We start from the raw sequence: 13292 nt of genomic DNA, 5'->3' as shown, positions 1-13292 counted from the left end.
TGACAGCCGGCCGGCTGAGAACTGTGCAGACATTCAGTAGGTATTGATTATTTTTTGACCGGCTCGATCGCCATAGATTCAGTAACAACGATTTTTATTAACTGATTTTAGATTAACATTGTAGGTACAGGCATTACAATCTTTTTAATCGTCTGTTCGGCGTATCATATTTAAATAAACAACGATAATTATTATGATAATAACAAATTAACATGTACTTATACCTACACGATAACCTGTTTGATTTGAGAAAATCGGACAACTTTTATAATATACTATAGTGTAATACACTTCGAGTAACTGTAATAATAATAATAATTATAATAATATGTAGTTATAAATATTCAACCACTGGTGACCTTTCGAACCACTGTTGTCGGGTACTTAACGAAACGAGTAACGACTAGGGATGGGAGCTCGGTAAATTTACCTGGTAAATTTTACTGATAATTTTATTCCCCGGTAAATATTTTTTACCGTTTTAAAATTCGAATGACCACTCATTTCTCAATTGTTTTCATATGCACGACAACGCTAGTGACATCCATATCTCAACAACACATGATATAACTATCTATATACCAGGGGTGGTCAAACTGTGGCTCGTGTCATAGACTTTTGCGGCTCGCATCTTAACGTAACATTAGACGTAAATTAACGTAAGAGCCAAGATGAAAAAAAAAAGGTCATATAATATAATAATAATAATATAATAATATGACCTTTTTTTTTTACATCTTGGCTCTTCAATTTTTATTAATATATTTGGTAGCTCGCGAGTCTCTTCTCGCTGGCCACCCCTGCTATATACCTACTTATGTATTTTATATCAGGCACATGAGATCTTCCAGCAAATAAATATTACTAAGGGCCCGTTTAACAATCATAGTTTAAACCTTGGTTACGCTTGAACCACTGATTTTACCGGCCGAATTCAGTGGTTTAACCAGAGTTCAACTATTGTAAAACGGGCCCTAAGACAACTTTTAACACCATCATCTCTGATTTACTTTAAACAATATTTTTAGTCAAATATACATAATATAAGTTGGAAGTGCTAAGCACCCCCTGGCACCCTCGTTTGTGCGACAATACATACTTATAAATTATAAGCGGACGAGTGGTACATTGATTAAATGGTAGGCTTAGTTATAAAAATGTTATTGAGTTCGTATTGAATTTACTAAATAAAAATAGTATACATTATGAAAAAATTTACGTAAATTTACGGTAAAATTCCCAACTCTAATAACGACATATACTCGTCTCATTCGTCGTTCGGTCGATCGCGGTTTCGCGTTTTTGTCAGACAAATAATTGCACACAATCACACACACACACACACACACTTGTGTTACCTATGTAAATACAAACAATTACAATACATTATTAATAATATGATTCATAATAATTGTTTTGACTACAATCTAGTCAGAGTGTGTTCGTTTTTATTTTTATTCGACATTTCTATTTTCCCCAGCCACGTCAGTCCGCAATCGATGGCAGTCCGAACTCAGAAATTCACCATGAGGAGCATTGTTCGAGTAGCGTTCGTCCTGATCGCCTACAGTAAGAACCATGTCGACATGCGACAATCTTACGTTGTGTTTTAAATTAACATTAATTGATTCTTTCGACAGGTGCATCACGTGCATGTGCAAGATTTTCATTCAATACCAAGGACTTGGTATTGTTAGTGAATGATTCGACAACACTCACATTGACCTTAATGTATGCACCTTGAAAATATTTTATTTTTGGTTTTGTCACCTACATACAATACCTATTTCACAGCTTAATCTGACCTGCACCTCTTTATTCTAGGGGCAATGTACCAGGAAATACTACATTAATCCTCAGCACTAATCATAAAGACTTACTAACGACAAATATTTCAAAAATAGAAGTCACCAATTCTACAGGTCCAAATGTATGGCCAGTAGAGTTGTTTGGTCAGGATGCCGGCCACGATTTATTAAAAGTTGATGCTTATCTTTCTTCCATAAAGTAACAAAACCTAATATTACACATATTATATTTTTATATGTATTCGTTTTAAGTATAAGTGCATGACATAAATGATAGCAAGTGAACTTGTAGCATAACAACGAAAAAATAAATTACTAGACCATTGATATATTTATAAATAAAATATTGGATTCTTGTAAAAGTTATTCCTGTATTCCTATATTCACTGACTTCAAATGATTTACTGAATACTGTACTGTGTACCAATATACTATTTGATATAAATCCTTGACGTGAGGCTGTTGCAGATTACTTTCAGTAAATATATTATATTGTTTAATAACACAATTATAATTATCTTACATGTAATGACTTGCTTAGGGGGTTGATAGAAAAATTGTTTTAATATAACATATTAGTATTTATTTTTTTATACAAAGTATTTTCATGAGTGCATTTTAATTTAAAATCATTAAAAAAAATATTTTGTATCTCATAATACTTTAAATTATGAAAAAAATATTTGTATTTGATTTTAAACAGTTATATTTAATTTAAAAATATAGGGATGTGTCATGGATTCCAACTTATAATGTAATTAACATTTTCAATGGTTTATTTTTATTTTGCTCAGTTATATTTTATATTAATTATATTATTACAGATCCAGTGATGCTTTTGTGAGAGTCACTCTGCAACATTCTAATGAATTGGCTTTAGTCAGTGCTGTTGTTGGATGGATTTACTTTGGTGCATGGTCAATATCATTCTATCCTCAGATGTACGAGAACTGGAAACGTAAAAGGTAACTCATACTAAGGCGTTTTTCTAGAAAATATAACCTATTATCAATATTATTATGTACTATGAATCGTATATACGATCTATTTATATTAAAGAATAAAATATATACTTGCTAAAAAATACAATTTATTGAAAATTTTTTATTTTAAAGATACAACTTTGAAGATTATATGTTAATATTTGATTCAATTTATTAATAATTTTATAACTAGAAATAGAACACGCTTTATTGTTAGATATGATCATTTTTTTTTTGGTTATAAATTCATAATAATTTTACATAATATTATGTGGATCCTGCGGCTTACTATAATTAATGTGCTCCTTATTTGTATTATATTAATTAGGTATGACTAATTTCTATGGAAAATTATGTCCCTATGTAAGTTCATGTGTATCAAGAAAATAAAAATAATTTGGTTATAATGGATATGCCTTTTTTTGTAAAAAGTGGTTCAAATGTTTCATAGACATCAATTAATATACATCATGTAGTATGACTGCAGATGTAGTTATTATTACAGAAACTGGACCAAGAAGCCTTATTTTAATCTATATATATATAAAAATGGAGCGTCAAAAATGTCGTTACCTCATCAATCGAGAACGGCTCGTCCGATTTGGCTCAAATTGTTTTCAAGATGTTCGTAATTATTGCCAGGAGAATGTTTTTAAGAAAGAAAATTTTAGAAAAATAAACTGGAAAAATAGGAAATCTAGGTGTAAAAAATACAATATGGCGCTACGGTGTATTATATATTGGTTTTTGCTATTGGTTAATCGGGCATGTTTGTTGACTTGTAATATTATTTTTTGTCAATATATTTATAAATATATATAAATGAATTGTGTGTAGATTAGACCTCTGGGAAGAAGACAGGCTAATTTAAAAATGGCTAAATTTGGTTTTTTATGCATCTGATATTAGTACGGTTAGGTTAGGTTAGGATTTTGTATTAATTGGTTATATTAATTCTCCATAGGTGGAATACGACGAATTTTATATAACTTTGATACCTTAGAGTTAATTCATACAATTGCGTACTAACATTACGGAGTCCGCGATCTACTTGATAATATACTGCTGCGAATCAGAATTTTTATTCTAAAGACTTTTTAGAAATTTCAACAAGTTAAAGTAAAAATTTGAACGTACTGATGCCAATTAGTATTTAAGTTATACTATTATTATTTAGTTAATTCAATTGAAAGACCTTGGTCTCGTATTATTAAAAATTATTAACAAGGCTGTTGGATGTTTTATTATTTTTGGTTTGTATGATTCCTGTGTAATTCTAACCAAGATATTTACAGATTGTATTTATTCATTTTTATGTTTTATTTTAATGGCAAACATCATTTATAAAAACACATATTAAATAACATAACAATTAATTTAATTGTATACATTTGTTCCATTTATCAATTTTAATTTAGTACTTTAATTTCCGTATGCATAATAAATTTGTGTGTCATATAAGACATAATTTAACATGTCCTATGTGACACATAAAATATGCATATGGACATGTCTTTTTTATATAGTTCTTCATATTTTTGAAAATGTTGTAGTATAATACTGTACATGCAGTTTAGATTAAAATCTAATTAATTTATTATTATTTTTAGTGTTGTTGGTTTAAATTTTGACTTCATTGCACTGAACTTGATTGGATTTATGTTATATTCGATGTTCAATGTTGGTCTATGGATACCTGAAGTTGAAGTAATGTAATTAGTCATCAATGTCTTTTGACCACCTTTTAATTACCTGTCTGTTTTATATGATTGAATAGAAAGAGTACTCTGCCCGATATCCTCGTGGACTAAATCCAGTTCAATTAAACGACATATTATTTTCTATTCATGCTGTATTTGCTACTTTAATAACTGTGACCCAATGTTATTTTTATGAGGTAAACTTTAGTCAGGTTTGCTTATTGAAATTGCTTATATAATTATAGTATCATTATTATTATATTATTGCATCAAAATATAAAATATGTATGTTATGTAAAGAATTTAGCAAACTAGCGCCCTGTTTTAATTAAATATGTATATATTTTGCAGAAAGGTGATCAACAAGTTTCTCGGACAGCGAAATCAATCATGTCCTTTTACGGATTACTTATAACCATGCTATTAGTTCTAGTATATTTACAAAATATAGTATGGCTGGACTTTCTTTATTATTGCTCATATATCAAGTTGACCATAACACTCATCAAATACATTCCACAAGTATGTGTTATACTTATCATTTAAAATGGTTCAAACCCGTTGTTTTTAATAAATTATAACTTTTACTAAAACAAAAATCCCCAAGTTTAGATTATTAGTGGATCGTTATAATTAGAAGTCTAAAATTAATATATATTTAAATTTGTTCTTGGTTTTATTCATGTACATATTGAATACACTATGGTTATTTTTTTTTTTTGTGTGTACTACAGTAGAAATAATCTATTTCTAGGCTGTAATGAATTACAAGCGTAAGAGTACATTCGGTTGGAGTATCGGAAACATATTTTTAGATTTCATAGGAGGATTACTTAGTATATTACAGATGATTATCAACGCATATAACTACAGTAACTATAATTTTCTAATGTAAATATTTTGTTTGTGAATTTATTAACCTTTTTTTATATTGTAGATGATTGGGCTTCAGTGTTTGGTGATCCGACCAAATTTGGTTTGGGTTTGTTGTCAGTGATTTTTGATATATTGTTTTTCGTACAACACTATGTATTCTACAGGTATGTTCCATGTTTATATTTTCCATTGTGCATGTTGTAGCTTATTTCATGGTTACTGTACTGTAGCCACTGTCTGCATTTTGAGAAAAAATCAAATAAGATTTGGAAAATGTCTTGTGCAAATGATTCTGGTTATATTACAGTTATCAAAATAAATGTTCACTTAAGAGGACGTTATATCCGCATGTGTTGTCTCTTTCTTACAAGTGCGTAATATAGCAAATTCTACGCTCAGCGAAACACGTGTAGCTCCGTTGGTTTAAAAATTAGAGTGATTGGCCTCTTATAAACTGTAATGGTAAGATTATTATCTAGACAACCTCATGTGCTTTTTATTATGTTTTAATTTTAAAGCAAGCTATGAGTATTTTAAAATTGTAAGTTGTTTATACATCTTTAAGTACTCATAACTCGCTTAAAAATTAAAATATACTAAAAAGCCCACGAGGTTGTCTAGATAATAATCTTACCTTTAAATGTGTTAAGAGGTCAATTCAATCTAATTTGTAAACCAACGGAGCTTCACGTGTTCTACTGAGCGTAGGATTTGCTATGTTACGCACTTGTAAGACCGAGACAACACATGCGGGTATAACGTCCTCTTAATGAATCTTCTTATTCTTTAATATTTTCAGTCCGAAGAGTATTAAAATTATATTTCATTTTTATCATTATTATAATTATTATTATATGTTTTTGTAGTAGGTATAGGTAATGTGTATTTTAAAGGATATTTTATCAATTTAACTTAATTAACTGAGTTCATGTAAATAATTATTATTTTATTAAATATATTCATAAATACTATTGTTATTGTATCGTGTTCAAAAATTATATTTTTGTTTATTATCTTTTACTTTTTATTGAAAACAATTATAAAACTCTATGCGCTCATTTGTAAGCTTTTTAATTTATTTATCACTATTTGTTTTGTTCCTTAGATTAGTTCTGTATGCTTTTATGGTAGCTATGTACAACATTGAGATTAATATTATTTCTAAAGCTTAAACACAGCATTAGTACCTCACAAACTTCAAAAAAAAAGGTTGATAAATGCTGGTCTAGAGTCTTTTTTGCAGTATTCGCATATATTTTTGTATAACAAATTGTACGTAGCAACATTATTATTTAGGTCTAGAACATTCGTCGCGTGTGTGTATTTATTATATTGTGTTATATATTGTTGATTATAATATGTGTAATTATTATATTTATATAAATCACGAATCCACATGATAATATTATCAATATTGTTTAATATTCTCAATGTCTTTTACATTGTAGTGAAATTGATAAATTCTACGATGTTGAAGACATTAAGAATGTTGTGTGTATACATAATGTTGAACATACCGCATACACAAAGGTGGGCAAGTTAATGAAAATAATTAACTCAAGTTAAGTTAAGTTAATAGAACACAAGATCGATAAGTTAAAAGTTAAAAGTTAATATGGAAACAAATATTAACTTAACTCAGTTTAAAAAAATGTTATCTATTTTTTTTTAATTAGTATGTAAATTACATAAAGAGCGAATGTGTCTTTTTAGTTTCTAATTTATAAATTATAAAAAACAATTTTATTGAACTTTCATCATAATGTACACTGTATACCCTTTCACTTTACTATTATTTACTAATTTAAACTATACTAATCTCAAATTAATAATTTAATAAATATATTTTTTTATATCATATAGCAATTGAATAATATAAGTTATATAAAATTAAAAAATAACAATTGTCAATCTATATTTTAAAATGATTAATTTTTTAAAAACATTTATAATTGCAACTTGTATAAATGTATACCTAATATATAATTTACAACTTAATAAAATATATGAATATACACAAAATTTTGTTATCAAGAAAAAGAACAGAAATGTTTGTGTTTTTGTATTGGATTATTTTTATTTTATACTGACATAGTAATATTTACGTATAAATGAAAAATTTCAAAATGTTTTTAACTTGATGGATTTTTTTAAAATCAACTGAGAAAAGCTAAGTTATTTCAACTGTAAATTAAACTAGTTTAGTTCATAAGTTAATTAGAAAATAATCTAACTAGTTAAGTTAAAATGTTAAAAAAAAATTAACTTTTTAACTAGTTAATGCCCACCTTTGCGCATACACCATTTTGTGAACGGATGTGGTTTTCTAGTGGGGATCAGAACGTGTCAATTGTTTGTTTGATCCTCATTAGAAACCTACGTTCGTTGATCAATATTTTGAAAACGTTGTGAAAACGTATCACATAATCCATTGAATACGTGAGGGAGCATAGCTTGGGCATGTGGGAGCATAGCTTGGGCACGACCTGGTTATGCTCCCGGGACCGTTGTAAAAGAAAAAAAAAATTGTGAGACATCATTCTATAAATTCATGACTCATGCGAGCTCAAACAAAGTTGTGTACATTTTTTATTAAATAAACGATGCTACATGGGAGTTCAGCAATGTGAAAACAGTTCGGCTACCATGTAGTGATTATTCGGAAACAAAAAAAAAAAAAAAAAATCCATTGAATACGTGATTAATATTATATAGATTTACTTTACTATTCATATTAAATTAATTTATTAATGTAAATATTTATGTAATATTAATATTAATGTAAATATTTACTTAATATTAAAAATAATGTAAATATGAAATAAGACATATTCTAGTGTAAGATTTATTCACAATTTTTTGAATGATTTCAATAAAATATTTACTATTTGCAGGTTCAAAAAAACATGAGGAAACCTAAAGTAACACGGTTAACGAAATAGATTCAAGTTTTTTTTTTTTTAACAAATATTTCAACTTCACAAAAAATAATGTGTATTAAATATTCCAATCGTTCTATGTGCTACTAGCTTATTAAGAATAATGTATTATTTTATTAGCTTAATAATATATAAGTCAACTTGAAAAAAAAAAAGCTAACACAGTTATACAAATTACTGTGACATTTGTATACTACACTATTTCATTATAATATAAATAAAACTTTTTTTTTTAAATAGAATAAATAAGTAAAAAATAGTATATATGATTCTAGAACTAAATTAAGTTGTTCAACTATTAACCTAAATTAAGTTACTTGTCTGATTAACAAACAACTTAACTAGATTAAAAAAAAAAACAATAATATACATAAATAGATAATAAATTGTGGATCAATAGTAAAAATACTTTAGTTTGAATGTTTGTGAATGTTAATTACAAGCACGTTATGATATTTATTACTTTTATAAAACAATTTTATTATGTAAAACTTATTATATTCATGTAAACTTATCAGTTATTATATTTATATGAACAACAAATTCATATGATACTGTTATAAAGTTATAATAGTTATTATAAGATATATTATTATATAAAGTAAATATTTTTAAATCTTTCTCATTGTATATTATGTTTTACCATCAATAAAAAAATTATGATTCTGTACCTATCTTTATAGTATTTACACGATTGTATTATGGCATAACTTATAATTTATTATAATAATGTATCAGTAAGAAATAATATACTTGATTCTAGAAACATATAAAAATGCAAACTGTTGTCATTGAAAGTTTTCTTGAAGAATTAAAGCGTAATAAAAATATTTTGAAGGTTTTTCGATAATCATGTACTTCGGTGAATATTTTTCACGAATCAATATGACAAAAATTATTATATAAAACTGTTTCTCTATTATTTTTCATAAAAACGACGGAGACTCATTTTATCATAATTGAGAATTGGTAGATGAAACTACAATATTATAAAGTGATAACAAATTATTTATTTCGTTTATTTTTGTATTTTTGTATCACAAATTGTACGTAGCAAAATAATTAGAAAATTAGTTCTAGAACATTCGCCGTTTGTGTATTACGTTTTATTCAGTGTGTATTAGGTAGGTACGTTTTATTGTAAGTTTAATTTTTTTACTAACTATATTAATGTGCCAAAAGAAAAATCGACAAAAGCTTAATTGAGATTGGTAAATCTGTATTTTACACGGATAATCTTATTTTATTTTGTAAAATTTGTAACGTGAAAGTAGCAAGTGAAAACGTTTTAGTACCATACAACACCTGAAAACTGACAATCACATCAGAAGTGCTGCACATTTCGAAAACAAAACAACAAATAATATGCCACAGTTGGTTACTAACCTAAAATTATCGGAATTCAATTCAGATTTATGTAAAACTTTGGCATCTGCAAATATACCACTAACTTTATATATACTATATCTATATCTATATCTAAACTATATTCAACTACGTTACCAAAATAAACTGTGGTCAATTAGTATGTCAACGCCGGTAACACGACTCGTGAACAATAGATAACGGAGCTGAATTTTTATATGATAAAATGTTAGAATAATGTCTTATGAGTAAAATCAAATAGGCCTAAAGGCTAAAATAAAACATTAACTAAAAACCTTGGTGTGGTTTCTGGTAATACCGTATCTCCTATAGGTTTTTTAATTTTTCAAGAGCTTAATACTTATTTTTATTAACGAAAATGGTACTAAAACCTTCAGTAGACTGTCACGGTAAAACATTTGGCTACAATACGGTTAGGTTAGGTTGTGGATTTGTGTGCGTTACAAAAAAATGGGACTTGCTTTTATAGTATAGAATACAATTATTTTTTAGATTCCGTACGGAGTAAGGATGTATTGATTTTATAATGTGTGTTTTTTTTTAAAATTTTATTTTTATTTTTGTGTATATCACCACAAATTTAAAATTCCCAATAGTTAGCTAAAGCGCTGGGAACAACAACATAAAAATTAAGGAAATACAGGAAGTTTTACGCAAAATCGATTTTGGTTTTTGGCGTAACTCTAAAACAAATGACCGTAGATACATGAAATTTTCACTAAATATTTAAATTATCATTTTCTATACACCATAAAATATTCAAAATATTTTGACTTGTATTGAACTGTTTACGGACATTATTAATTTTCAATTTTTTAAGTTTTTTAAGTGAGAACTTTATTGCGCGCGCTTGGTTGGGGACCTATTTCGTTGAACGTCCGTCCGTCCGCGTCCGTTCGAAGAGCGAGCGAGGGGAATACAGAGGAGGAGGAGCGGCTGAGCGTACATACGGCTTGGCTTGCGTATATAGGTAGGGTAGACGGGGCATGGTGGCGGGCGCTTGCATAGCAGCAATTTGTTGTAATCTAAATTTTATTTCTTGTATACTTCTTGTATTGATTCTTGTATAACTTGTATAATTTGTATATAATTATTAAACGTGTTTATCCTGTTATCATAAGCAATCTGTATATTATTGATAAGTAATATTAATTCCCTACCTTCATCACAAGCTATGCTTAGGTATAAATTTAAGATATATTGTATTGTTGTATTTATAATATTGCGTAGTTAATCTTTTATTTAAAATTTAATGAAAAAAAAAAAAAAATCTGATGACAGCGAGGGCTTACGGCGAATCGATACGACAACGGGTATAATGGACGCACGTTCTGGCATTACGTCAATGCACCATTCGACGCGTATCAATAAATTGTATGGACATCGGCAAAGACCCACGACGATACGGAACACGACAACAGGAATTTTTTGACGCACTTTGTAACAGTACGCTGGCGCACGACATAAAACGGTCATTTTCAGGACCAACCAATCAGAACTCAGTATTACCGCGCAAACGACCAGGACAACTTGGAACCCACATTACTGGGCCCCAAGTTGTCCCAGACACATAATCCCAAAGTATAAATGTAGGGGAAGCTGCCTCGAAGCCAATGACCTCAACTCCGTACACACAGCCCCAAAGCGGAGTGAACAATATCACTTTCCGTACCGAACATAAACACAACCGCACACGGCGGTTGCGCACAGTTTACAATTCAGTACGGAAGACAGTATACATATATACCGGACGATTTCGGTACACATCATTAGTCTTCATTCAACCTTCTATCCAGTAAACATACGATATTTAGAAGAAACAAAGACCTGACCCACTCGACAAGCAGTTCAGACACCAACAGATTAAACCACCATCGTCGACGACGTGCATAACAGTTGCTTAACGTGAAACTTAAGCCTGTCGTCAAACAACATTGCCGCACGCCGCTGATCGCCAACACACGCAGCCCGGCACTTCGTGTTCGACCGCTACCCGCCGACGACAACCGAGAGTCCGCCGCCACCAATCACGATCCAGACGCAACACTGACATCAACTGACCTCTCCGTCCCCCCCTCTGTTTTTTCGATGGCGACGAAGGCACACAGCGAATTGATACGACAACGAGTACAATGGAGGCACATTCTGACGTTATGTCGACGCGTATATATTTTTTCGATAGCGGTAAGGGTGCACTGAGAAACGATACGACAAAGTGTATTATGGGCGCACTTTCTTGCGTTAAGTCAATGCGTTATTCGACGCGTATCAATTGTATAGGCTGCGACGAAGACCCACGACGATACAGAACACGACTACAGGAACTTTTGAACGCACTTTCTGGCGTAGAGTTGACGCATTATTCGACGCGTATAGGTTTTTTCGATGACAGCGGGGGCTCAAGGAGAAACGATACAACAAAGGGTATAATGGACTCACTTTCTGGTGTTAAGTCAATGCGTATAAAGTGTATCCACGGTGGCGAAGGCACACAACGATACGGAACACGACAACAGCAATTTTTGGACGTACTTTCTGGCGTTAGGTCAACGCGTATAAGTATTATCGATGTTGGCAAGGCTGCACTGTGAAAAGATATGACAACGGTATAATGGACGCACTTTCTGGCGTTCAGTTGACGTGTATCAAGTGTATAGGCGACGGCGAAGACGCATGACGCTATGGACCACTGCAACAGGAACGTATGGACGCCTTTTCTGGCGATAAGTCAACGCGTATCAAGGGTATCGGCGGCGGCGAAGACCCACTTCGATACGGAACACGGCATCTGGAAATTTTGGATAAACTTTCTGCGTAGAGTTGACTCGTTTTTCGACTTTTATATGTTTTTTCGATGGTGCCGAGGATACACGGAAAATCGATACAACGGGTATAATGAACGCAATTTCTGGTGTAGATTTGACTTGTTTTTCGACGTGTATATGTTTTTTAGAAGGCGGTGAGGGCAACCAGCGAATCGATTCTGGCGCTAAGTCGATACGTTCTTAACGCGTACATGTTATTCTTATGACATCGAGGGCGCATGGCAAAACGATACGACAATCGGTATAATTGGCACATTTTCTGGTGGTAAATCGACGCGCATCAAGAGTATCGGTGGCGGAAAAGACGCATGCCAGTACGGAATACGACAACAGAAAATTTTGGACGCACTTTCTGGCGTTGAGAGTGTGCAATAGTAAAAGTGTTACGTATGCAACGCTCCAGAGATGGCGTCGTGCGCCGTATCGCTGGCTGGACTTAACCACGCCTATTGTCTCCGTGGCGAGGTCCACACGGCGTACTCGCAGGAGAGGTGCATTATTATTTCACAAACAGCCTAGTCGAGTAGGTCCATACAATATTGACATTGACCATTGATTAAATTGTCACCCATGTATTTCTAATGTACGTACACGCAGCGCTCTCGATCCTAGCTGGACTTACTTTTTAATGAAAGCTCCTGTTAACTTTAACATGTTTATCAATACATTAACCACAACAAATTTAACCAGATGGCTTGATTTACATTTGTAACCTAATTTCTTTTTAAAATATACATAAAATAATAAGATTAAATACATTTTTTAGTATCCATGT

The 13292-nt window shown here is 30.7% G+C and overlaps 1 protein-coding gene across 1 annotated transcript; it reads left to right on the top strand.

The window, feature by feature from the left end:
• The first annotated feature begins 1462 nt into the window (after positions 1 to 1462).
• LOC100165417 (cystinosin homolog) lies at positions 1463 to 8795 on the top strand. Its single transcript, XM_001947486.5, has 10 exons — positions 1463 to 1569; positions 1641 to 1731; positions 1825 to 2007; positions 2633 to 2773; positions 4402 to 4498; positions 4569 to 4688; positions 4843 to 5013; positions 5246 to 5363; positions 5429 to 5531; positions 8262 to 8795. The coding sequence occupies exons 1-10, from the start codon at positions 1500 to 1502 to the stop codon at positions 8275 to 8277; spliced, it is 1110 nt and encodes a 369-aa protein (XP_001947521.2). The 5' UTR covers positions 1463 to 1499; the 3' UTR covers positions 8278 to 8795.
• Positions 8796 to 13292: the final 4497 nt, after the last annotated feature.

This window comes from Acyrthosiphon pisum, unplaced genomic scaffold (assembly GCF_005508785.2).
Source record: "Acyrthosiphon pisum isolate AL4f unplaced genomic scaffold, pea_aphid_22Mar2018_4r6ur Scaffold_21504;HRSCAF=24140, whole genome shotgun sequence".
In the NCBI taxonomy this organism is placed as follows: domain Eukaryota; kingdom Metazoa; phylum Arthropoda; class Insecta; order Hemiptera; family Aphididae; genus Acyrthosiphon; species Acyrthosiphon pisum.
Note: the sequence above shows the minus strand (reverse complement) of the source record. Positions and strands in the feature narration are given on the sequence as shown.

Bases quoted from the DNA above. Each gene is read 5' to 3' on its own strand.
- LOC100165417 (XM_001947486.5), top strand. From the start codon at position 1,500: ATGGCAGTCCGAACTCAGAAATTCACCATGAGGAGCATTGTTCGAGTA. The intron at 2,008-2,632 runs GTAACAAAACCT...ATATTATTACAG, and splicing joins GCTTATCTTTCTTCCATAAA to ATCCAGTGATGCTTTTGTGA. The intron at 4,689-4,842 runs GTAAACTTTAGT...TATATTTTGCAG, and splicing joins CCCAATGTTATTTTTATGAG to AAAGGTGATCAACAAGTTTC.